The sequence below is a fragment of the Pithys albifrons genome, chromosome 3 (genome assembly GCF_047495875.1).
Source record: "Pithys albifrons albifrons isolate INPA30051 chromosome 3, PitAlb_v1, whole genome shotgun sequence".
NCBI classification, from domain to species: domain Eukaryota; kingdom Metazoa; phylum Chordata; class Aves; order Passeriformes; family Thamnophilidae; genus Pithys; species Pithys albifrons.
The window spans coordinates 6,184,055-6,209,736 of NC_092460.1; the positions used below are offsets into that span (position 1 = coordinate 6,184,055).

Consider the following 25,682-nt stretch of genomic DNA (forward strand, 5'->3'; position numbering starts at 1 on the left):
GCATGAAATGAAGAGAAGTTGACTGTTGTGAAAAATTCCTTAATAGTAGACCTGTGCTGTGCTCTTGAAGTCTCTGGTGCATGATTTATACTTACAACATGTTCTGAACTGATCTGAAGCCCTCCTTTAATGTGGTAATGAAAAGAAAAATGCAGCATTGGTGTTTTAGTTTGTTAGTGACGTTATGTTGATGGTGATATTCTTGTATAATTAGTAGCTAAATGTTAATTGTGAAGAAATTTAAATAGTTGCTATTTTTCCTCTTAGTTCTTGGAGCACTTTTTTCAAATCTTCCATTAACATTTTATACTGATAGCACAAAATATATTCATTTAATGCAAGTTCTTGATTTTCACTTGGTTTGGTGGTTTGCTTGTTTAAAAGTTCCTGGTTTGTTGAGCAGATTTACTCATGAGCTTTTTTCTTCTTGGCCCCTGTCTGGTTTTATTTGCCCGAAATATTTTGAGAGCATCAGTAGCAGCAACTTTAAACACCCATTTGTACAGGGTGTTTATAAAGATTCTGGAGCAGTAAGGAAGGGGGCAGTAAGTGGGAAGATGGAACACAGCAAGGTGTTAGAGGAGTGGATAGACTTAAGGAATGTAAGCCATGATGAATTGTCTGTGTAAGGAGGAGATGGAATCACTTCCACTGCAGTTTACCTTTGATGTCTTAGCTCTTGTCCACCTAAATTCTTTGTGAGATGCAAAACTTTTTTTAAGAATTGTCAGGAGGATTGAAAAATCAAGGGAGATTTCTTGGTAGGTTTGTCTGCTCGTCCAAGACTTTGTATTGAAAAATACGAAGCTGCAAATTAAAAGCAAGACACAAATAACTAATGGAACACTTCATCATTCTTTGGTATCTTCCTCTGAGGGATCTGTGGACAAAAGAACAGTTTACTTTGATGTCTGCCAATTTCGTGACAACCAAGAAAGCAGTTACTGCCTTGTGTGAAATGTGCAGAAAAACAAAAAAGGAAAAAAACCCAGTTGTTCATACACCATACTGGTATAGAAATATCAGGAAGATTCCACCAGTGGAAAGCATTATATGTGCAAATACGGATAACAATGATAAGTATAGTTAAAATATACAGCTACTTATAATTATGGAGGAAAGGCCTATTAAAAGCAATCATATCCTTTTTATTGTCAACATAGTACTTGTTTAAGGTCTGAAGATGGCATAAGAAATGTATTTTCCCTTAACTTTTCCAGCTTCTTCAGTTGTGTCACTCCAAACACATTGGAAACAGTGAATCTATTTAATTGAATTCTTTCATGCAGAGTTTCAGTCTAAGTATGTTTTTCGGTTAAGTGGCTCAGATTAAAATAATCTCAAGTAATGCCATAAATTTAGGAAGTAGAGGATCAGATATTTAGAGCTTGACTTAAACATGATGTGAAATGATTAAACACGATTCCAGAGCAGCTGGATTGCTGGAGTTCCACCTCGGGAGGGTTGATGACCCCTCTGAGAACCTCTGGGTCAGGATTAGTGGGCAGACCAGCATTATTGGTAATGTTGTTGTGCATGTTCTGCCTCAGGCAGCTCCATCAGGGATCAGGCGAGGCTTCAGACAACTGGAACTGGTCTGGGCTGGTTGGAACGTTATTGTTCTTAATGTTTGGCTTAAAGGCCAACTTTCATCCATTGTTCTGGGCAGTTTCTGTTTTCTGCCCAAGCATCCAAACCTCTTCTGTCTTTGTCTAGAGTTTGCTTCCTGTCAGTCTAAGGCTAATGGTCTAATTAAAACTAAGACTTATGAATGATAAAGGTGTGAAGTATTCAGATCGAACAAAAAAAAATGGGTATCGGAGGTTTTTGTTGTTGTTTTTGTTTTGTTGGGGTTTTTGTTTGTTTTTGTGGTGGTTTTTTTGTTGCCTCCACTCTAGAAACAATTTCAGTCCATTCTGCACTGGTTGAAGAGCTCACCTACAATTTAGTCATGCAGGGGAACTGTTTCTGTAGATACTTTTCTATATTTCTTTATTTTACTGCCATGGGCATTTGCATTTTTTTTGCTTGGGAGTGTTTCACTGCTTAATGCTCAAAGTCATAATCTGTGATGACATAGTTGGTAGCATGGAAATTATCATGATTTGACTTCAAGTATTAAAGAGCTGGAACAGAAAAACTGTGATTATGTTTTGCATTTGCTTCTCTGTGATGAAAAATGGAGCTCAAACTGTCTAAATTGGCATTTTATTGGTGTTTTTTCTTAAAATACCAGTGACTTCTAACACTTGAAAAAGTATTCTTCTAGGGCATGGTAGGCATGAAATGCTTCTTTGATAGTTATGGTTATTTGAGATAGGAGTTGAGAAACATTTCTGTTCAACCCATTGACAATGCTTTGAGCTTTCTGATGATTCAGGAAGCCTAATTAGGATGCAGTACACAAAAAATTGATAGTGGGTACTTTGTCTCATTTTTGGTGGTTAAAAGAGTTTTAGAATTATTGCTTCCTGGTTATGTTTAGTATTTACAGCCTTTCTTCTTAGATAAAAAAGTATAGTTTTAATCTTCTAAAAAATCAGGAAGTTAAATACTTTTTCTAAGATGAGAACAAAAAAATATTACATTTCCCCTCAAGGTATTTAAAATAAAAGAATATTTCTGGTTTATGTGGAGAAAATGGCTTATTTCACTTTTTGAATGTGTGGTGCATATCACCAACAATCTTCTTTTACTTGCTGAGGCAAGGAATGTATTATGGTATTTTCTGCAACTAATTATGCAGGTGTGTATGGTACTGAGTTTATTTTCATCAGATACTTCAAAGCCTTACTTTTTAGGTCAGGAAAGTATGCTTTCTTAAAGCTTTGAAGTTTTTAAAAATCCAAATGAACATAATTTGACTAAAATTAATTACTAATGCAAAACAGAGCTTCTGATGGTGAGCACATTGAAAAAAGCAAAGGCTCTGAAATTGATTCTGGAGGTGTAAAGCATCTCTGGGCACACTTGCTCCTTGGGAACATAGGCACGTAAAAAAGGTAATTTTAATACTATTTTATTCTGCTGAATTTTGGTTTTAAAATGCAAGGAAAAGATTGTTTTGCAAACAATTTCTGAAGTAAGAAGAAAGGGCATTGCTTACCCCTTTGAGTGGACTGGCAGCTTTGTTTGGGCAGGCAGCTTCGTTTTGTGACACTGTGGTTTTTTTCTGTTACTGTCTTTGTTTTCTGACCTCAGGAATGTTCAAACCAGACAGTTTTCATGTAGTCCTGTAGGATAAGGAATCTGCCGTGTTCCAGCTGGGTTTTCCGGGTGCCAGTGGGTCACTGCCCAGGTGAATGTTGGTGAGGTGAGTGTGCTCAGCTCTGCTCAGGAGGCCTTTACACACTGACCACAAAGCATCTGGCAACTTCTCCCTGCCAGAAGTGTGCTGTCACTTCATTTGGAGAAATTCTGTTTTGCTGTTTGCATGTTAATAGAGGCAAGAGTAGTGCCCTGGGTGGTGAGCAGGGTGTGGGTTGTCAGATTTTGGTGACTCCTGCTTAGTTTGGAGGTCAGTCTGTAGCAGCAGGACTGACTCAGCTGCTCAGCAATGGGCTGGCAAGGTGGGGGAAGTGCAGGAGTGAGGTCAGGTCTTACTGTTCAAGAGGACATTCCTCCCACCATCTCCTCTCCTCCTTTTGAGGACTGCAGCCCTCACAAAATCATAGAATCGATTGGGTTGGAAAAGATCTCCAAGATCATCGAGTCCAACCCTTGGTCCAACTCCAGTCCCTTTACCAGATCATGGCACTCAGTGCCACAGCCAAGCTCAATTTAAAAACCTCCAGGGATGGGGAATCCACCCCCTCTCTGGGCAGGCCATTGCAATGCCTGATTACTCTATAAAGAATTTTTTTCTGATCTCAAACTTAAATTTCCCCTGGCAGAGCTTGAGCCCATCATGCCCCCTTGTCCTATTGCTAAGTGCCTGGGAGAAGAGACCAACCCCCACCTGGCCAGAACTTCCCTTCAGGTAGTTCTAGACAGTGCTGAGGTCACCTCTGAGCCTCCTCTTCTCCAGGCTAAACACCCCCAGCTCCCTCAGCCTCTCCCCACAGCACTTGTGCTCCAGTCCCTTCTCCAGCCTCGTTGCTCTTCTCTGGCCCCGCTCCAGCCTCTCAGTCTCTTTCCTGAACTGAGGGGCCCAGAACTGAACACAACACTCAAGGTGTGGCCTCCCCAAGGCAGAGTCCAGGGGAAGGGTCACTGCCCTGGGCCTGCTGGCCACGCTGTTTTTGATCCAGGCCAGGATCCCATTGGCCTTCTTGGCCAAAGCGTGTTTGCAGACACCCAGCAGGATGATGCAGGGGTGGCTGCTGGGAGTGCCAAGAACGTGGCCTCAGATGCTGCTGTTACGAGATAAGGAGAATAAGGACAACGGAAGGAGCTCAAGTCTGACCCTGTGCATGTTCCTGGTAGTTTACAATGGAGCTTAGTGGGTAGGAGAGCGTGTTTACAGAACAGCTGTCAAAATCCCTGAGTGTAAGCAAGCTGTAAATAAGTCTATAAAGTATAATCATTACTGGAGACTTTAAATCTGCAATGAGTGAAGGACTTGCTTCAAGTTCATTTCTTGCCTCTGCTTCCTTACATGAGAAGTAAACAGAAGGATAAATCAGAATGCTGAGTTTATAAATGAGATTTAAAGGCACATTGGAACAGAATTGTGTAGTTTCATTTGTGCTTTCTGGAGCCAATGACCCCACTGAGTTCTGCAGTTTAGGAACATCACATCACACCACTTTATTTCCAGAGGAGTGCAGAGGTTAAGCCTGGGGTCAATCAGTTTGCAATCAGGCTGATTATAAAAGGATAAGGAGGAGTAGAAGATAAAAATCAAAAGAACATAGTAGGACAAACATTCAGGAACCCTTGAAGTAAAAAGGTTTCTTGCAGTAGACAAGGAGCAGGAACATTCAGGAGAATCGTTAAGGGAGTCATTACATTTTGTTAAGATTGCAGTCAGGATTTTCAGTCCCACTTCCACTCTGAGTACATTTACTGTTCTTACTGTTTTATCTGCAGTGAAATAGCCATGACATAACTAAGATGTTTGGAAAAACTTTGTGTTTTCATGTGCATGTTGCTATGGCTTAGCTTAAGAGTCAAGGTTCCTGAATAGATATTCTTCAATTTTTTTTAATCCAATCTATATGGCTTTATAAATCTACATTTCAGAATTGTGAGCGAGATTGGTTCTGCCTTCTGAAATCCTCTTCTGTTTGTGTGAAATTTGTTAAAGCACAGAAGAATTGTGTTGTTTCCTGTTGGAGCCACTGTGGAAAGATTTAGCTTCTGGTGGGCTTTAATGAAAGAGATAAATAAGGCAGAGAAAGCCTCAGCAGCACCCAGTGGCTCCAGAACTGATGGACGCTCCTGATGTTCCCCTTTCCCAGCCAAGGGATTCCATCACTGGGTGAGGGAAAAAAGGTGCTGAATCAAAAATAAAGAGGAGTGTTGCAGTATCATTATGTTTCCTAATATATATTGATTAATGTGTCATTGCAGTTTAATGTATTTTTTTTTAGTGGAAGCGAATGTTTTTTTAAAGGTCACGAGTGTTTCACATGTGAATTCTGAGGTAGTGGGTAGTGAATGAAATGCTCCATCCCCCCAGTCATGATGGCATTTGAATTTTAGTCTTAAAAAGCTTGAATAGAGCCACATATTTTTAGATTACATTACCTAGGCAAGTTGACAGTTCAGCTAGTGAGTGAGTTTTGGGAAAGTTCACCCACTTCAGTGAGGAAATCGGGGGAGAGTGAGGGAGTTTGATTCATGACTTGACTTTGGGGTCAGATCCAGTAGGCTTATTTCTTTAGTTAAATCATTCACTCTCCCAGGTTAATTTTAACATTCTGGGTAGGCTGTTCAGGTTGAGGCTGAAACTGTTCTTTTCATAATTGGTTTTCTGCAGGATCCTGATACTTTGAACTGTCCTGTATTACACATAAATGTCAGACCTTCCTACTCTGCCTCTGCTGCAGCCTCTTGTGTCTGACTTTGTGTTTTCTTCTTACAAAGCAGAACTGTGGCTCATATGAGCATATCATGTAGAGGGTGTTTTATAGGTGTTTATTTGATACCAATTTCTGTTCATTTCTATGATATTATTGAAATACAACTCCTTTGGCAAGACCTGAAATTTGAAGGAAACTTAATATTGTTTCTCATTTAAATTGTGCATGAATAAATGATTACAAATTGACAGATACTGCTCGTAGTGATTCCTTTCTTGAGTGAAAAACCAATTTCTCTTTCCTTCTTAATTTAGGAACTTAAAATTATTAAGAGATAAAAAGAGAAACCAGATGCAGCTGCAACACAAGCAAAGAGAAATTGTGAGTTGAAACTTTAATAGTTGCTTTTGCTTTCAGGGCAGTGTTACACTGCTCTAAATGTGCAGATGACAAAACAATATTAACACAAACCCAGGTGCCTCTGCAGGGTTTGGAAAGCTCTGGCATTGCAACCAGGTGGGCTCAGAAGGGGCCACATCCCTGGGGGGAGTTCCCAGGTGGCATTTGCTGCTGCAGCCACAGGTTTTTAGGTCCATACAGCTCTGAAAACTTGGGCCTTTTTCAGAGAGCTCATCTGGAGGATTCACTCCCTATCAGGCTTTTATTATTCCTTTGAATAGTGAACAGTATTTTCTGGTTTAATTTGTTTTGAAATAATTCAGCCATACTTTATAATGCCTTATGGAACTCATCAATACTCCCTGTGTATCTGTCTAATGAGAGTTCAGTAAATTAGCATAATCATTAAACAAACAAATTATCGTTCTGCTAGTAATTGGTGACTGTCTGTTTCTCAACAGATGAGTGATGTCAACTGGCATCTATTAGTTTAGTCTGCTTTGTTATCTACAGGTAGATAATCTGTGCTTTATATCCTTGCTTTATTATGTTGCATTAAAATAATCACTGCTGCCTGGTGATGGAAGAAAAGTCGTTTCTCTTAAATAAAATGGATGAGATGACTAAATATACCTTCTTCAGGTTTTCAGTTAAAATAGCTTCCTTCTCTAAAATTGACATGTTACTAGTTTAAAAAAGCTCTTCCCTCCATTTCTTTGATGTTTGTCACCATCTTTATGTTGCCTGCTGTGATTCCTGCATTCCTATCTCTGGTTTGCAGTGGCTTCTGTTAAAAAGAACCTTGCAATGTGACAAGAGAAATTGGCTTTTCCTTGAACTATGGGGAAGTATTCGGGGCAGGATTTAACCAAGTGCTGGGTTTGATTGCATGAACTGGAATTAAATAGTGACACAAACACTTACTATAGTAATAAAAAAATCTTCTGATTGTTATAAACTGTAGACTTCTGAACTAAAGCTCTTGTGGAGTGTTACTTCTCTGGACAGTAAAATGCAGTGAATTTGAGTAATTTCTTCAGAAGGAAAAATGCAGTTGAGTGAGTAGCTTCATATTGTCCTCCCCAGGCTTGGTTTCAACGGGCAGTGCAATCTCATTTTCAGTAATTTGGGCGTCTGAGCAGAGGTGGTTGCTTGTTTCACTCTTTTGAAGGTTTTAAAGACACTTTCTAAGCTCTTGGCCATCCTCTCAACTGTGTGAGTCTGATTTTTGAGAACAATTTAACAGTAGAAATCCCAGCAATATGTTAACTATGAGCTCCTTTTATAACACAGCCCTCAACTTCTTTTCTGTCTATTTTTGAGTATATGAAGAGAACCATTTAATTATCCAGCAGAACAGGCAGTCTAGCTTTAGTAAACAACAGTGCAGGTGCATATGTCCTGTGGCTATTTTTGCTTTATTTTATTTGAAATTGAGTTCCATAAACCTCAACAGTTGCAGTGACAGATCTCACTCATTCTGAAAAGTGGGTATTTGGTCCAGTGGTATAAAGCAGTAAATTGCCCCTACAGTTTATTGATCAAAATTTCGTAGCCTTTAAAGAACTGGGAAATAAGATATTGGTTTTGGGGGGGTTTATTAAACATACTGTATTTTACTGCTCAAGATACTTTATGTGGTGTATTTTAAGGAATAAATGTGGAACTAAAAGGCCTGTAACTGCTAACTGGGGTTTATGTGTTGGTTTTGTTTTAATTCAGTTGAAATAAATTCCCATTTGTTGGAATAAATACTGCAACTTAAGTGTTCAAAGGTCTTCAGCTGTCCCTACAGAAGATTTTAAAATTCAAGGCTCATGTTTAGGGTCAAATCTGCTTATTGCATTCTGATATGGACCATAAGAAATAAGCAGTTCCCAACTGCTGTGGATATAAGTATGAAAAATCTGGGTTTTTTCAGGAAATACTTAAGACTTTTTCCTAAACTACCTCACAGGATCAATTTTATCCTTACATAAGGATATCACAGAAGTCTAGACTGAGACTGTGACCATAATTCTCAGTGTTGGATGAGGCTGATGGTCTCAAAGGGCCCTTGCTGCCATGTGGCATCCCAGCTGGAGTGGGCAGTTTGGGATGGTGGTGAGAGGTGGTTTCCTCTTGGCTTTGCAGTAGGATGACATGGATACTGTTTTGTGGGTGCCAGCAGGACGTTACTTGGGAAGGACATTTCATAGAATCATAGAATGGATTGGGTTGGAAAAGACCTCTGAAATCATCAAGTCCAACCCTTGGTCCAGCTCCAGTCCCTTTACCAGATCATGGCACTCAGTGCCACGGCCAAGCTCACTTTAAGAACCTTCAGGGATGGGGAATCCACCCCCTCTCTGGGCAGCCCATTCCAATGCCTGATTACTCTCTCTGGAAATAATTTTTTTCTGATCTCCAACTTCAGTTTCTCCTGGCAGAGCTTGAGCCCCCTTGTCCTATTGCTGAGTGCCTGGGAGAAGAGACCAACCCCCACCTGGCCAGAACTTCCCTTCAGGGAGTTCCAGACAGTGATGAGATCATTTGCTGTCCTGTTTGTCTTAAGGTACCCCCAGGTTTGTGGCGTCTCTGGAGAGCAGGGGGGGCGGTTTGGCTCAGTGGGACGGATCTCACAGCATTTCAGCCTTACCATGAATCCTTACACTGTCTTTGTGCTTTCCTACACAGTCCATGTTTGCTTTTGATGACTTACATTTGCAATAAACTTCTGTTTAATGAAGCTCTTTTTTCTGAATTTTTGTTTCTTGTCAGGTTAACACTCATTTCATGGGCACTGCCAAAAAACAAATAAGGATTTTAGTTGGTTTTCAGTGGCCTCTGTGGTATATTTCAAGTCTATGGCCTAATAAAATGCCCCCATACCTGCAGTGTTTTATATGAAGATACTCAGTTTAGTTGTATTTCTGATGGTTTCTTTTTGATAGGAACTTCTACATCTTTTTCAATTACAGAGGCTGTATGTCAATAAATATAATAAAGGTTTATTCCTCATATTGATGAACAGTATGCTCTTTCATTGCTGTCATCTTTGTCTATCTGTTTTCCTTCACATGTGCTTGGAATTGTATTACAGGTCAGAGTGCACAAATTGAATAAACTGGAATGCTGTCAAATGTATTGGCTAAGCAAATGGATTTTTTGGGTGACAGACTTTTGTTTTAGATCAGATACACTAAACTCACTGCCTTTTAATTTCAGATACAGAATACATCTGAAAGACCTCAAAAACACCACAGCATTTCTTCCCAAATGACTTATTTCCAGTATAACCATTACAGTGAAGTCCAGATTTATAAAACTTGATGCTGTGTGCATTTGACATGTAATTTGCATTCGTGCAGAGATAATTTGCCTTGCAGGAGCTGTTTCACACTGGCACAGGATCTTTTGGCACTACTTGACTCCAGTGGAGCAGCAGAGGAGGAAAAGAGTAGTAGGCATTTATTTGACCAGCTTTACTTTAGTACTTTTAAGAGATCCATCTTTGGTTTTTGATGTTAATATTGGCTTCCATTCATACTGTGAATGAAAAGGAAATGTTGAAGTGTGTCTTCCTTTAATAGTCATGCAATGAAATGCATTAGGGTCTCTTAATGCAAACAGGGGGGCTGCTCACATTCTACAGGTGTGTCAAGGGGTGTGCAGTTATCATAGAAATTTGCTTAGTGGTGATTTGTTTCTTTAATAGTGCTGATTATCACTGAATTCTCTTCCTCTGGTTGCAATCATTTGGCATTTTCCAAAAGTCAAGATTTGACCTGGAGAGTCTTGCCAAGAAAAATAAGTAGTTACATTTAGGGCTTTTTCAGGGAAATTATCTAAAAACGACCACTGGTCATGATATGGTGAAATACTTAGTTGTGAATGGTTAGCCAAGGTAGTCCTATGTGGAATTAGGCATGAAATGGCACAGAATTTTGTGAAATTTAATTTTATTGAGGCTAAAAGGCCTCGGTTGTAATAGAGGTTATAATTTGAATCTTTGGTTGGTTCTCAGACTTGACTTTTCAGTTTTTCTTTCTGACGGTTTCTTCATACACTTATTACAGAATAGGCCTGAGTGATTCTATTCTATTAAAAGTATGTGATGCCTAAAGTTTGAATTCTAGAGGTAGGTAGTGGGTTCTTCCTGAAAATGCTGCTCCTCAAACAGTTGCTGCTTTTTCCAAAAATGATTTTAATTTGGTTTTGCTTTTTGGAAGAGACCTCTCCTGTAGCAGTAACTTACAGAGCTGAAGGGTAAATGCAAAGTCTCAGTGGTTGGTGATCCTGTTCCTGTCCTGAGCCTCAGTTGCTCTACTAACACAGGGACTTGTAGGGCTCAGCTGGGGGCTGATTTGACTTCAGAAAGCCCCTGATTTTTTTTTTTAACATGTACGTGTGATTGTGATGTTTTCTCCTTGTTGGTTTATTAAAGCTTTTTTTCTTACCTCACAGTGTGACACTTCTTGGTACCTGCTGCTCAGATGCTTTATGGCAGCATTTATGTGGAATCATGTCTTGGAACCAGTCTTAGATGTTTTACCAGGGAGGCCAGAAAATGAAAAAAAACATTATACTGAGCATATGGATTCAGATAAGAAACAATTTAATGAAGTTTGGGGTTACTGTTGCTGCTCTTGTTCTGTGGTTACGTAGAACATTTATTTCCGAGCATTTTGCTGAAGTAGTTAACATGCAACTTGCAAACTTCTGGTGAATGTGTTAAGACACTTCCTCCTGTTTTTAGTGTGTGTGTTTTCTTTTTTTGAAAGTAAGCACTCAAAAGATACGTCCTGGGTCATCTGAAAGATGCTGTCCATCAGAGCAGTTAATGCTGCATATATAAGCACAACTGTGTCTCTTTGTTGCAGTGTTTTCTAAATCTGTCTCCCTTTCATTCATTTTGTAGCAAATATCAACTAGAAAATATACTTGTAGTTACCCTCCTGTTGTTAGTTTTAGCCTGAATTATTTAAATAATGCCTTTTATTTGTTTGTTTTCTTGCCATGTGACAGCTCAAAAATTGTCCAAGGGAGTAGTGGAAGAATAATGCAGCTGCTCTTCAAATACATTATTTGTGTAGAGTCCTTAGTGTTCAATAAAAAACCACCAAACAAAAAGATGGTAAATAAGAGATTATGCAGGTTATGTGAACAATCAGATTTTTCTCTAGCAGTCATCAATAAACCACTGATACAGTTCTGTTACACCTGACCTCATTAAGATGATCAAAACGAGGTGTTTGATGTGTTGATGCTGTTGGACCAAACATGGTCTCTGGTTCTATAAAGGAGGAACTTTGAACAGAAAGCTGGTTCAGAATGAAATATGTGATTACCAGTCACAGGAGTTTTCTGAAATCCTCCTTACTCCATAGACCTCTGGTCAATATTAGTGCAGTTCTGACTGGTTGCAAAAACCCTGAGGATTGGAGAAGGGAAGGGACATTAGAGGTGAACTCAACCAATACACATTCTTTGTGCTTTTGGAAAGTGCCAAATAACTGAAGCCAGCAGGAGAGAATCTGGTGTGAAACCTGTACTTGATTGAATCATTCTGCCTTCATCTCACTTGATGTTACTGCTCAGTTGAAGCCTTTTGTTGCACTTATTTGACTTTGGGGATTTTTGATGCCGTTGTCAGGCTCTGAGGAAATGTTATCAGTTGTAAAAATGCCCTGTTTATTATTCTCTTTGATAAGTACTTATGTTAGAGATTTAATCTTAAGAAATATCTTATTAGGATGAATTTAATTCCTCTTAAAAGCTTGATGATTTTAAATAACAAAATTTTATTTTCTATGGGCTACTCGTGATGTTTTTCTTAGTTTTATGAATTGATTTATTCTTAAAGCTTACTTTTGGTTTAAAAATAAAGAAAAAAACCCCTTTCAACTTATTGGCCAGATCTTAATCTCAAATAAGGGCTCCTTTGCATCTGCAATGTGTACATCAATACACAACACAGAAAGTTCTCACATGAAAGCTATTTTTTTCTTGTAGTACCAGCTCTGTTGGAAGTCTTCAGCAGACCAATTAATTATATTTATTTTAGCCTTTTTGTAGGAATTTCCTTTCAAAAGACTAAATCTTTCAGTTTGAATTTTTCTTTATTCCATTCCATGCAAACATATTGTTTGGATTTTCGTGTAGGATCACTGGAGTGATTTTAAGTTTTTCTTTGTTATAGCAATTGTAGCTGACATGCTAAGAAGTAAAATGCCACATAAGAAAAAAAGGTTTGGGAAAATTTAAACCCTCAGCCCTTGACAGAAGTTAATATTCAAGATTAAGGTGTATTTACAGTAATGTGTGTGTGTGTAAGTTCAGTTAAATGTAAAATTTCCTTTTGTTGTTAGAAGAATTGTGTTAAGGTAATGCCACTGATGGAAAATTTTGGTGCATTTGCCTGTCACCTTCTGAAGATGAAATATGAGTTGTCACACAGGGAGTGAGGGTTTTACTGAAATCACACAGTATTTCCAGTCTTCTCTTCCCAGGCTGGTGGGACGGGATGTGCTCCTTGTACTTGTAATGGTTTGACCCATGGCTTCCCCAGTAACCATTGTATCTAAGGAAGTTACAAGTATTCCACACGTATTACAAGTATTCCAGCCTTGCAATAAAGGAACAGATGAAACACAGACGTGTCTTAAACTGCTGGAGCATCCTGGGCCTCACTGGGGCCAGAGCTGCATGGAAGGATCTGAAATCTGTGCAGTTTTCTGGTGGGGTTTTCTGACCTGTGTGTGGGGAAAGAGATGAAAAGTCCTCAAGCAGGGATAAGCTGGGAATAGAAGGAGATGAGAATCCATAGTGAACAGAAATCCCTAAAAGGCAGTGCCTGCTTTCCTGTGCTTTGTGTTCCTTTCCATTTGCTTCTCCCATGTCCCCTTTCAGATTGAGATTATTTTTTGCTGATAATTTACAGCCCAATTCCTCAGTTTGTCCTTCATGAGCACTGGGACTGCAGTGGGGATTTAACAGTGATGGTGCTGAGAGCAACAAAATTGTGGGTGAGTGGAGCTGCAGAATGGGAAATAAACAATACACAGACACATGATGCTGGAGTTTTGCTTCTGCTGTGTTAAAATCTCCTTTCTGGATGAAGGGGTGAATTATTGTTGCCTGTAGAAGACTGGCTGTGGGAAATAGTTTTCCTGGAGACCTTTGTAGACTTTTCTAGGCTGTTTTAAGGCTGTGCCTTTGTCCTTCAGCTCTGTCACAGTCAGTCTCAGGGGTAGATTTATCTGTAGGATGTTTATGATGCCCAAGAACTTACACTTTGAAGCCCAACTCAGATTCTTGTGAATGCTTGATATAAATGTATTTTATACAGGGTTGGGATTCAATATTCCTGTATTAATTCTTTTCATTGCTGTCCCTTTTAAGTACAGATGCAGATTTATTGCAACCAAAACCTTTTTGAGTTGGGAATTGGTTCAGAGAATCATCTGTTTACTCACATTTCTAAGATCTCATGGTCACTTCTTTTGTCTTCACCCTAAAATACATCTTTCTGCAGCTGTTTTGATTTTTCAAGATCATCTTCAAAGAGAAGTAGCCTTCACAGATTCAAAGCTTTTGGCTTTATTTCATCTCTTTAACTGCTTTATTTTTCCTGCTCTTCTCAAGACACGTGGTGTGTATCCTGCAAGTGCTTTAAAGCCACTTTTTCATGTTCCTTGCTCTTCAAAACTTCTGGTGCAGACTTCAGATACTAATTTATTTTATCAAGTAGTTGATTCACAATCATGGCTTTGTCTTTTGTGGAAAGTCTTGATTGAAAGTCTTCAGTTGGCACTCAGGAATGATGGTCTCTCTTAGAATCATGTAATAAAGGAGAAGTAAAAAAATGTGCTCACTCGCCTGGAGTTTGTAGGCTTTGCTTTTCTGTGCCATCAGTTTCATCACCCTTAGGACTGCTTTGACAGTTCTTCTAAAGAAATTATTCTCTTACTTCCTTTCTGTGTTCCTCTGATCTGTCTGGTTCATAATTTATGAAGTAAATATTATCATAATATTAAAAATAATTGTCCAATTTTTATAGAAGAACAGACCCATGTCCATATACTTACTACATATGCACACAGTGCAGATATACATAAGATTTGTAGCATCTCACCAATGGAATATCCCTGTGGGACACTTGGAGTTGTATTTTCAAGTTGTAAAACTGTTATATCCCCAAACCACCTCTGAGAGGACAAGGGTTTTTTTGGGAACAGAGGCCACTGCAGGTTCCTGTTGGAGCTGTTGGGCTTGTTTTACTCATTGTCAGGCTTTAATGAGCTGCTTTAGTGTTGAAGGGAGGCACCAGTGATGGAAAAGTCATTGCTGGAGGTGACTTTTCTTCATAAAACAAGTGGAACTTCATCTGCTTTTCTTGCTGTGATCTCTGTTCCTTATCGATCACGTGTTGGGCATTATCACCAGTGGCTTTATTAGGTGGTGACACTGCAGTTCATTTTATTCAAGAGATTCCTTAAAGGATTTTGTTACTTAAGCATTGCAGTTTGAACTAGCAGGGAGGTGTCAGTTGACACACTGTGCTGCATTGCAAATTCCTGAGCTTACTAATTCCTACCTGAACAGAAAATTTGAAAGCAATTTGTGTTGAGTCTTTTGCCAAGCAATAGCATCAAAAGTCATCTGCAGAATGAAATTGTTTGGGTGTTTTTCTTATTTATTTGCTTTAGATCAGCTTAGCAATACATGGCTGTGAAACTGATTTATTGTTCTAAATTATGAATAAAAGCTGCTTTGAAGACTTGTTCTTAAAGTATAAAGCCAGTGACCAAACTGTTATCAGCTGTATTACTGAACTGTAGAAATTTTTAGATAAACCTAAAGAGTCCCTCTTGGCTCCTGGTGTTAATCCCTTTGTGGAAATGATAATGAAGAAATAATTGTTAAAGCCTGGCGGAGAAATTATAAGAGGAAAACAATTTAAATGTCAACAATTATGAAAGTGACTTTAAATTTTGACCCTACATTTGAAGTATTGCATAACTGTAACAACATATTGTGTCTGAATGGCGTGGAGGAATATAAATCCTGGGGAGGTGTCTGTGTGATGTGTAGAATTCCAGATAGCCACAGAGCAAACTGACAGTGGCATTTTGTTCCTCCAAAATATGTTCATCAGGTTAGGGACAAAAGAATTTAAAATGTGTCTTTCTGAGGTATTTGTAACTGTTTAAGTTCTGTGGGAGCCCCTTTTACAGAAAACATGCAGTTATGTACTGTAAAAGATGGGTTTGTGTTTTCTTTAGGTATCTTTTGTGCCGTGTTTCAAAGTGAGTAGAACAAATGGGGGGATGTTTTTGACAACTCAGAATGTAAACCTTGAAGTATTGTGAAAGGGTGTGTTACTGAGACTTCAGCATGGAGGATTTTTGTTTCCAGTATAACGTTGCATTAGGATAATATTTTTTTATCATGCTGTTAGGGATCATAGTATTAGGATAGTAAATAATCCTCTTTATCTAACATACCTAAATATGTAGCAGTAGCTTCCATGCTGTGCTCCTTACTTCAGGAGAGACCAAGAATTGATTGTGGCTGTCTGCCAGGACAGCAGTTTGTCTCTCCATGTGGGAAGAGCATCTTTTGCTGGCATAGAATGGGATTATACCATTGCCAGGAGTCAGCTCCACCTTTGCCATTGTGCCATTGCCAGGAGTCAGCTCTGGCTCCTTAATTATTCCTGTTGTCTATAACAATTTGTCCTGTATGGAGAACGTGTCCTTCCTTAAAATCATTCAGTGAAGATCACGTAATTTTTTATAGTGTCTGTACTCAACAAATGTGATGTCTTTGTGTGTGCAAATACAAATGCACACATGGACATCTACACTGGGATGTTGAGATTGGGGAGGGAATTCTTCTCCAGCTGGCTCTGCATGGCTGGTGTGGCTGTGCTGGCATCCTCACCAAAATGCACTTACAACAATCCAAACACAGATAACAGACCACTGAAAATACATATATTAGTATGTAGTTTCTTACAAAATGATTCTAATTCGTTGTCAGTTGTTTTTCTCAGATATGCTACAATAAATGCATGCAATAAGTAGAAATAATTTTATAGGGAAGAATTACGTGAAATGTCCTGTGAATAAGGGTATTTATTATGAAACTGAGTTTGTTTTCAGATAAGTCTGTTACTATTTTTATGGCAAAGGATAACATAAAAGCTTAAATAGACTTTAGAGTTAAAGCCAAGTTTGCCAATCTGCCTTGATAGTAAATGCAACACACTTTGTGTAGCCAAGTGAGCCTTGTGTAGCTTTTAGAAAATACCTGTAGCTTTCAGAGTACTTTGTGTGCCCAAATGTTACGAAAAAGCACTTAGGTAAATCAATACATATTTTACCTCTTCCCTGGGTGTTGTTGAACTGCTGGTTTGAGATAACCATAAGGTGGAAGAGCTCAGTGGGCTGTTGCATGAGCTGTTCTTAATGAGCATTATGTTCTTTCCCCTCTGATTTTTTCTAGGCTGTTCAATTAACCCCCAGACGATGGCTGAACCTGCAGGAGTACCAAAGCAAAAAAATAATGGCAGACCACGGGGTTACAGTTCAGAGATTCTTTGTAGCTGATTCTGCAAATGATGCCCTGGAGGCTGCTCAGAGACTCAGTAAGTTGACTGGTTATGGAAGGAATCTGCTTCACTGGATACCAATCTGGGAAATAAATTGCTTTCTAATAAGTTGTACACAGTCTGTAAATTGATACTTATTGGAAAGGTTTGATATTTTATCCAGATCATAAATATATACTTAATTTTATATGTGAGCAATAGTTTATAACAGCAATAACTTTGAACTTTATTTTTCAAATGTAACATGAATTCTTTAATTAACGTTATTTATGTAATTTTGAATAATGTAGAATGTAGTTGCTGAGGAACATTATTTGTTGTTGTGTACTTGATAAAATTTAAGGAACTGAAATAAATTAACTCATATAAAAAGTTGTTTTCAAACAAAGATTTGCTCTATTAAAAAATTAAGGAAGGAAAAGTTTGGAGCCTGTCCAAAATATAAATAATTTAAAATACATTTAGAACCTGGTTGGACACAGTCCACTTTAGATGACTCTGTCTTGAGCTGTTGGACTGGATGTCCTCCAGAGGTTCTTGCAGCCTCAGCTGTTCTGTGATTCTGTGAAGAAATAAAATATATACAAGAGATTTATATACATGTATATTTGTTCACATGTGTGTGTCCATATGAAGAGATAAAAAGAAAGGTGAGTTGAGTTACCTGCCATTGCAGAAGAACCTGACAGTGTCTTGGAAGGAAGAGCTGCTTCTGGAGCTTCATTTGGCTTCTCTGACAACGTCCTCATTTCAGTGTGATGAACATAAGATGATAATGTGGGTCAGAAATGAATTTATGTAATACCTTTTCTCTCAAAAGGAAATGCCTTGAGGTACTTTGTCACCCTGTTCTAACTCTGAAATAATCTTTCTGCTTTTTAAAGTTGAGCAGTTTGCACAGTTTTCCTCTTTTCATTTAGCTTTTGTTAATATATGAAACATCAAAATGCCAGAGGCCAGGCATTATTGTAGTCTAATTGTGTAATAACAGGAAGGGTTTTTGTTTTATGCTTCCAATAATGCACAGCCACTTAGTTAAATGCATTTCAGTTTTGCACTGGAAGGTAAATTAACGCAACTTACTCATATCAGAGATCTCATCAGAGCTCAAATAGCTGAATAGCATTAACATAATGACTTGCTCAGTCTCTAGAAATTCATTAAGGTGCTGCATTTTTCAGTGATCAAAACCTTCTTATAACAACCGGTATATTTGAAAATATATTTGAAACAAAAAATGAAATGCAACTGTTACGGTCATTTAGGAGTACAGAATGGAAAATCGGACACAAAGCAAAGCACATAAAATTGAAGTGTTTCCTCCTGTCTGGATGTCTGAGAAAATCAAGAATGTTAACTGAAGCTGTGGCAGGTTTATCACCAGTCTTACAGCACTTAAACTCTCCTCTTCATGATTGAACTCATAAATGGATTGGTTTGCCCAATGACTATTACCATTCTTGATCTCTATAACTATTTGGAGAAATAAATTACTCCATTAAAGGCAGTGAACCTCCTCTGGTTTATGATGCCAAATTTATTCTAAATAACCTCTTTAGCTTCCTTGCTGTTCAAATCACAGAAATATTGATTTATTAAAAAAACACAAACAAACCGAGTTTAAATAATCAAAAGGAAAATCTAAACCAAAAAATTTTTGCCAATGAAACTTTATCAGGTAAGTTGTATTTTAATTGGATTGACTTAGTAACAGTTCAGAAACTCTTAAGTCAGTGGTACTTTTCTTCATCTGGTGTAATTTCATTCAGCAATGCTGCAGTCCAGAGTGTTAAAGAATTGTGGTTTATGGTGTAGAATCTATTTCATGTTGAAGTGATTGACACTCCATTGATCCACTAAATAATTAACAACATCCTCGTAATCATTCTGATGCTGTGCTGTCATCGTATTTCTAACATGCACTTTGAACACCAAGCATCAAGAGTACCACTTTTGCTCCTGTGGTTGTTGCTGTTCCAAGATTTAATCAGGTTTATCTCATTTCTGACCCCTCAGACCAGCAGTGTCTCTGGCACTCAGGTTTATCTGCACAAATTGTAGCTGAACATGCAACCACACAAAGTACAGGGTTCTGGGAAAACAAAAAACTTCAGCCTCCACAAGGCACAAAATATTAGCAAATGAGACAAGCAGGATGTTCTTGATAGACAGGCATTCTGCAGTAAGAATGGTGGGAGGCCAAAAACCCCAGCCAAGTCCTGCTCAAAATCTGATGTTGTAGGTACTGGATGCCACATTGCAGCTGTCCTTAACTTTTGCTACTTCAAACAAGAAAAGATGCTTGCCAGTGTATTTTAAAGATCAAAATAAGTTATCAAAACCTGAAAGTCAAAGGTTCAGTATTTTTTGTGAAAGGAAATTCTTTCTATAAAACTGTCATCATGAACACAGAAGAAACAAGAATTTTCCTTTATAGTCTTACAGCATTACATCACTCACGTGGGTCTGTGCATGTGGTAAAGGGATACAGATAAGGGGGTAGAAATTTCTGTCATAGAAGTCTGTCTAAAGTCTGGAATTCGCAATTTAATTTCACAATTTCACCCAATGCTTTGTGCTTGACAGAGCTGTCTGTGCTGCTGCAGGCCTGTACTCACCAGTTTTGCTATTGTTGGATTTCCTGTTGATGCAATGGAAAGAGATGAGATTAGATAATTTTTGCTGCTGTCTTCACTTGTCAGGAAGGTGTTAATGCCTGTGTTCTTGAAAGGTTTTGCTTTGATCCAGTATCAGCAGTTTTGTTATGCTTTTCTCATTTCCTCTGTTTCTCTCTATTTTTATTAATATGTTCACTGAATGTTAATTTTCTCAAAGACTTTCAAAACTTACCAGCAGCACAAAAGACATTCTACAAGGAATTTTTAATGGAATTAAAAGATTGATTTTTTTTTTCCTCTTTCTAAGATAAGAATGGCAGATGTGAAGAAAATTAAAATGACATCACTAATATTGACTTCAAAAGAAGTTGTACACAATCAAGAACACAGAATTAAGCCCCAGGGAATTCATTGCCTTCTACGTGCTAAGCAATTTTCAGGTGTAACTCTTGTAGAGGAGGAGATATTTACAGAATACCAAGCAATGCAGTCACAGTAGTTTTCTGGTGTAAGTTAAAATTCCTTGGTTTTCAAGAGGGGAAAGAAAAAGATACTGTGTTGTTTTGCTGAAAGAATATGGTGCTGTTTGATCTGCTCTCTGAAGAAATTCAGTCTGTAAACAGGTTCTTACAGTTCCAGTGCAACTATTTAATAGAACAAAGTGCAACATTTGGGAGCTGAGTTTTTATCTGAAATGGAGGTCTGGCTGTTTCTGTATTAACTCACAAGTCTTCTGATCTGATTCTCACTTATTTTAGGACTTGTTGAGGCAGAGAAGGCATTTCCATACTTTCCATTCCTTTTGCTCATGGTGTAGTACATACAGAAAGGAAAAGTCCTTCCCTGTCCCCACCCTGTGAGGGTGTGTGTGTTGCCATTGCCTGGGCTGTGCATCATTTCAGGGCCCATCATCCTCTCTGGGCTCCTCCAGCGAAGCCCTTCAATCTCCTTCAGCTCGTGCTCTGCTCTTTGTGTTCTGCCTGTTGGGGAAGTTATTAAGGGACCATCATTTTAAACCGGGGAGGTGGGCAAAGCTCAGAGGGCTGTAATTATGCTGGAGGGTGTCACTGTGCACTGTCAGTGGGCTCTTTGAATCAGCAGAGAACTTACAGAGGTGCTTGGCAGTGCTGACAGTCCTAAATCGATGCTGGAAGCTTGGCATGTGTTTCTTTTTCTGATTTTTAACAAAAGCAATAGAGTGCTGCCTGTTGCCACTTAGAGTGTTTCATTACATTTAGGAATCAGTCAGGTGCAGTGTTCACACTCTATCACAGAGAAATGCAATTGAATTGAGTGCAAGGGTTTTATTCACTCTTATTTAAAAAAAATATAACAAAATATAGCCTCTGCATGTCCTATTTCTATTGCTTATGCATGAGGGAACTCATAAAATTCAGCTTTGGACTGCAGGCATGCTTTTTATATCGGGCTGGAGAGGTAAACATGTATTTTATAAAGAACAGAAAAGGTTTATTGAGGCATCTTTTCATGAGGTCATTTACCTGTCACCTATTATTCACCATTTTTTAGAATATTGGAAGAATTCTCAGTCATGTGAGCACCAGTCTCCTTCCCGTTTCAGCTGCTGAGGTTTTTTGTAATTCTATGGCTGATTAATTTAAGGGGAAGGCTGCATTTTTAGATGCTGTTTTCAGTCCCTTCTCTGAAAATTCATCTCTCCAGTACAAGTTGTGAAAACTACTTGAAAGCAATTTATGTTTAGAAGGGATCAAAAGTTGACCTTTAGCTTGATAGTGCCCTTTTTGTATAGATTATGAAGAAATTGTTGGTGATAATGCTGTCTGCATTTAATCTAAGCTTTAATGTTAGGAAAATTAAAAAGATCCTTGAACTTGACATTTCCAAGGCTATTAGGAAGGTGAATTCATGTTCTTTTTTGTTGTACCAGGGAGAGCTTTTCTATGAGTATCCTGTACAGAGTAGCCCTTTGTAAAGTTTTATTTGAGCAACTTGGCTACTTAACTGATCTTTCTTTGCTGTCATCATGTGCTTTGCTTACTTCATTTAATTCCCTTTCTGTTTCTGTCCATCAAGGTAGGTAGGAGAAGAATTGCTTCCTTCAACATTTCTAGTATTTTATTATTTTTTCCATTGTGTGGTTCACGGTGTAGTAATAATTTCTCACCTGTGCATAATGAGTTATTTCTTTTAAAAAAACCCCTATATACTTAGAGGTTATAACAAGTTATTTCTTAGAGCCCCTCTAAAATTTTGCTTCTCTGCATATGTTGAAAAATCATGTGTTGTTGAAATAGAATTCCATGGAGCTGTACCCAGAGAACTTGCTCACTGTTGAGGAACAGCTCTCCCATAACTCCTCTTATTTTCTCTGACAGCTTTTATTAGAGTTCCTTATACTTAAATTATAGCTTTCTGAAACTGTTCTTTCAGGCAAAATAACGCTATAAGTTATTCACTAATATGGTTTTATTCTCAAATGGTAAGTGTTTAGAAAACAACCTTTTAAATTTAATAGAAAACTAGTGGTGGATGAGCTGCCTTTGGACCATGTTCAGCATTATTGACCATGAATATTTCTTTATTCTCCTTAATAGGTTTTCTCTTAATGGATTTTGCCTTGTTGGAGTGGTGAAATCCAAGGTTAGAGCAAATCTACATTTTCCAGCCACTTTTCAGTAATACAAAGTACCTGTTAATACTCTGTTATTTCCAGTCTTCGTAGGCATCTCTTGAATGCATCCATTTCAAAGCTGAACAAAATGTGTCTGTGCTTTTAGTTCTGTCCCACCTTCAGGTCCCTGATTTTTTTTAGAGCTGTTTCCTCATTCTGTCCATTTGCTCTTGTTCCTTCTCAACCCTTCTTTCCCCTCATGAGTTCTGATTGAGAAAAACCTCTTCCTTTTTTGTGCCAAACAGTCAGTTGAGAACAAATATTCAGCAGTTTTGTATTGCTAAAAGCCACTGTAGGTTTATGTGCATACTGGTTTTGTGCTTGGTGAAGTGTTTTCCTCAGACCACCCTTTGCCTGACATGGAAATCACAGACATTAATGTTTCTGTGTATGATCAGAAAATGTACTAATTGCTGATAGCTCAAATAATATTTTTTCTGTATTTGTCCACATTGGAATGGTTCGATATTTTTTTTGGAAAATTTTTTCAAGATAACAATTTTTGTGCCAGCAGTTTTAAAATTCTCACTGTTGTCTGAAAATGATGAAAAAAATTAACTAGAGTAAAACTTATAAAGGCAATGCCATGTTTGTTACAGTTAAAGCAATTCTTTGTGGGAAGCTTTATAATCAATATGTCAGACACAATTTATTTATCCCATCTACTGGATTAAGGAATCAGTCATGGAAAATCAGGGGAGTTAGGGAAGGTGTGAAAAGGTTGTGTTCACCAAACATGCTTTACTAGGAAATTTGTTACAAAGTCCTGGTGAACTTGAACAAACCAGGAGTGTAATGCCTATTTCATACAGATAAAACCTATTCCATAGTAGCTCATTTTGTGCATATTCTTCAATCCCTCTCACGTTGCTTTTTGGTGCTTTCACTTAATCTGCCAGAAGTTTGATTGCACAGAGGCAAATTAAGGTGGATTTAGGGTTTCCATTTGACAGTTTCACACACAGTGGCTGATGGTGCAGGACCTTATCCCTGGATCTGAGCCATCTAGAGCTGCTTTCTCCTCTCTGTGTGCTGATTTGGTTGGTTTTTGAATATTTTAACTCCTGCTTGTTTTCCCTCTCCCTTGTTTCCCTCCTCCCTCTGCGCTTTGGGCTAAGAAACTTTATTTGGCAGAGGCAGCAGAGAAGTGGCAAACTTTGAAACACAGCAGTATTTAAGCAGTGCAATATCCTTGGTAAGCCCTGCAAGGGGTCTCTGCCTTGGCTTTCCTGCTGCTCTCATTCTGCCTCTGCAGCTCGGAAATGCTCTCCCACATAAGCCCTTGGCACCTGTGTGGAAACCAGGAAGCTGTGGAGCACCAGCCTTGGTTGGGAATGGCCACACCTGCTGCCTTCTGCACGCCAGAAACAGTGACACTTCAGCTTCCCTAAGTGTGGTTTTTATTCTTTTTGAAACAAAATTAATAAAAGATTTTGTCAAAGCTCACCCCTGGGTATCGTCTTGCTTCAAGCTGAACCTTTCCATTTAAAGTTAAAACTACAAGTTCTGGCTTTTTTAATATTTTAGATATGCAAATTCTTTGCAGGGCCCTCCATCTCTAGAGGAATTACAGAAATAGTTAAATTCAAATGTATTGTTATGAACAACAAATTGTTTTGTTTTTCTTATCTGTTCCCTTTCTTAGAAAATTACACGCTGAGTGTGAGTCAGTAAATGCAAGCTTGAGACTGCTTACATTAGTTGGGTATTTTATAACCATTCTTTGTCACCAAATGTCTTCATATTCAACAGATTTATAGTAATATGAGTAATGGCTTGGGGACTAACAAATCAAAATCTCATTTCAGATGTTTGACACTAATGTTGAGCTGACTTATTGTTCTGTGTGTTGGATTTCTGATCAAATTACCAAAATAGCTGCTTGAAAGTAACAACACAAAGTCAAAAGTACTCTAGAAATGGGGTGCTGAATTTTAGATTTAATGTGTGCCATAGAGAGTGGTCATTTACAAATTTCAGTTGTCTGAAGTACAGTAGCAGGTTTTTGTTCAGAAAAGAAGGAGGTGACAGAAATCGTAGTTCTTGATTCAGGAATTTTATCAGGTGGTAAAAAATGCAAAACTTCACAAGGAAGGTACAAGAAGGCTGCTGGTATCTATTCCAGCCTCGTCACACCATGTTTTATGGTTCTTAAAGGTAGTTTTGCAGCTGCAGAACAGTAACCAGATGTGTAATTGAGAAGCAGCTGCATGAAATTTTCATTTTTTTATGCATAAAATCAGAACCAATAGACACACTTTATGTATGATATGAAATACTAAAGAATAATGTTTCCTCTGTAGTACCAGCAGCTGTGTAAAGGAGAGAAATCACACCATCTACACTCTACATGCCCATCTGCTTCTAAGTATTTGGGGATTGATTACTGAAACCAAATTTCATTCTTTTCTGGTTTTTTTTTGTTTTCCTTGTTTGTTAGTTTGTTACTCTGCCTAAAAATCCACTGGTCAAACTAAATAGTCTTTTTTTTTTCATATCACCTGTATTTAGAGCTGCTGTTTTTATCTGAATTCCACAGTGTCTCCCCTCCTGGGAATATTGGTTACTGATGGAAGGTGAATGAGTTGTGCTTGCTTTTTAGGATTCTCCATCACTGACTGCATGCAGAATTGAATCCTATTTTTTCATTTGATCTAAACTACAGCACTGTTGATAAAATAGCAACTTGTTTGAACAATCATTTGATTGGCACTTGTATTTTAACTCTCTGAGACAAGGTGTAAAACGATGGTTCTTGTCCAGAAGCCACTTGGCACTTTATTTGAGGGCTCTTCTGTTATTTCCTGTGAAGCCTGATATAGGAATTTATTTATTTATATAAAGGAAATCTGTGTGTTGATCGTTACTGTAGCTTAAGACGTACTGTAAATATTGTGGGTTTAACTTGTGAAGGAAAAGAGCAAGTTCTCAGCTCTGTAGTTTTTTCTCCCTGGACCTCATTACTGTGGCTGTTTTAGTGGTGTGATCTTTGAGGTCACTGTCATCAGAAGAATTGTGCTTCTCTTTACATGGTATAAACTCTCAGCAGGAGACATGGTTTAGGTATTAGTTAGAAACTTGGAATGAGGTGACAAACCTGCTGAGGCTGCAGGTCTGCCCTGTGTGATCAGTCCCAGTGGACAGTCCTGTGTATGGCAGAGTCAAATACATAGTTGACACTTATTTCTGTCAAATGTGGGGTGTGGGGTTTTCAATTTAAACTTTTTAGTCGAAGGATTAGTAGCAAAATCGTGTTGAATTGAGTGAGTATAAACTCTAATAAGAGTTAATGGTGACACTACTAAGACAGGATAGTTTATCACTGATACTATCCCTGACCAACATGAATGTCCCCAGGTGTCACAGCAGGAAGGTGCAGTTTTTAGATAACCACTTTATGTATATAATTCAGTTGGGAAAGTTGCCTTTCTTTAATCTGTCAATTGTTT

The 25,682-nt window shown here is 38.2% G+C and overlaps 1 protein-coding gene across 2 annotated transcripts in view; it reads left to right on the forward strand.

Annotated features, from left to right (window-relative positions):
• The window catches only part of SUCLG2 (succinate-CoA ligase GDP-forming subunit beta), a 114,625-nt gene that overhangs the window by 5,178 nt on the left and 83,765 nt on the right, over nt 1-25,682 (forward strand). For both annotated transcript variants that reach the window (XM_071549686.1, XM_071549685.1), the window contains exon 2: nt 16,857-16,998. In XM_071549686.1, the coding sequence (XP_071405787.1) occupies nt 16,857-16,998 (142 nt within the window). The remainder of the gene's footprint in view (nt 1-16,856; nt 16,999-25,682) is intronic.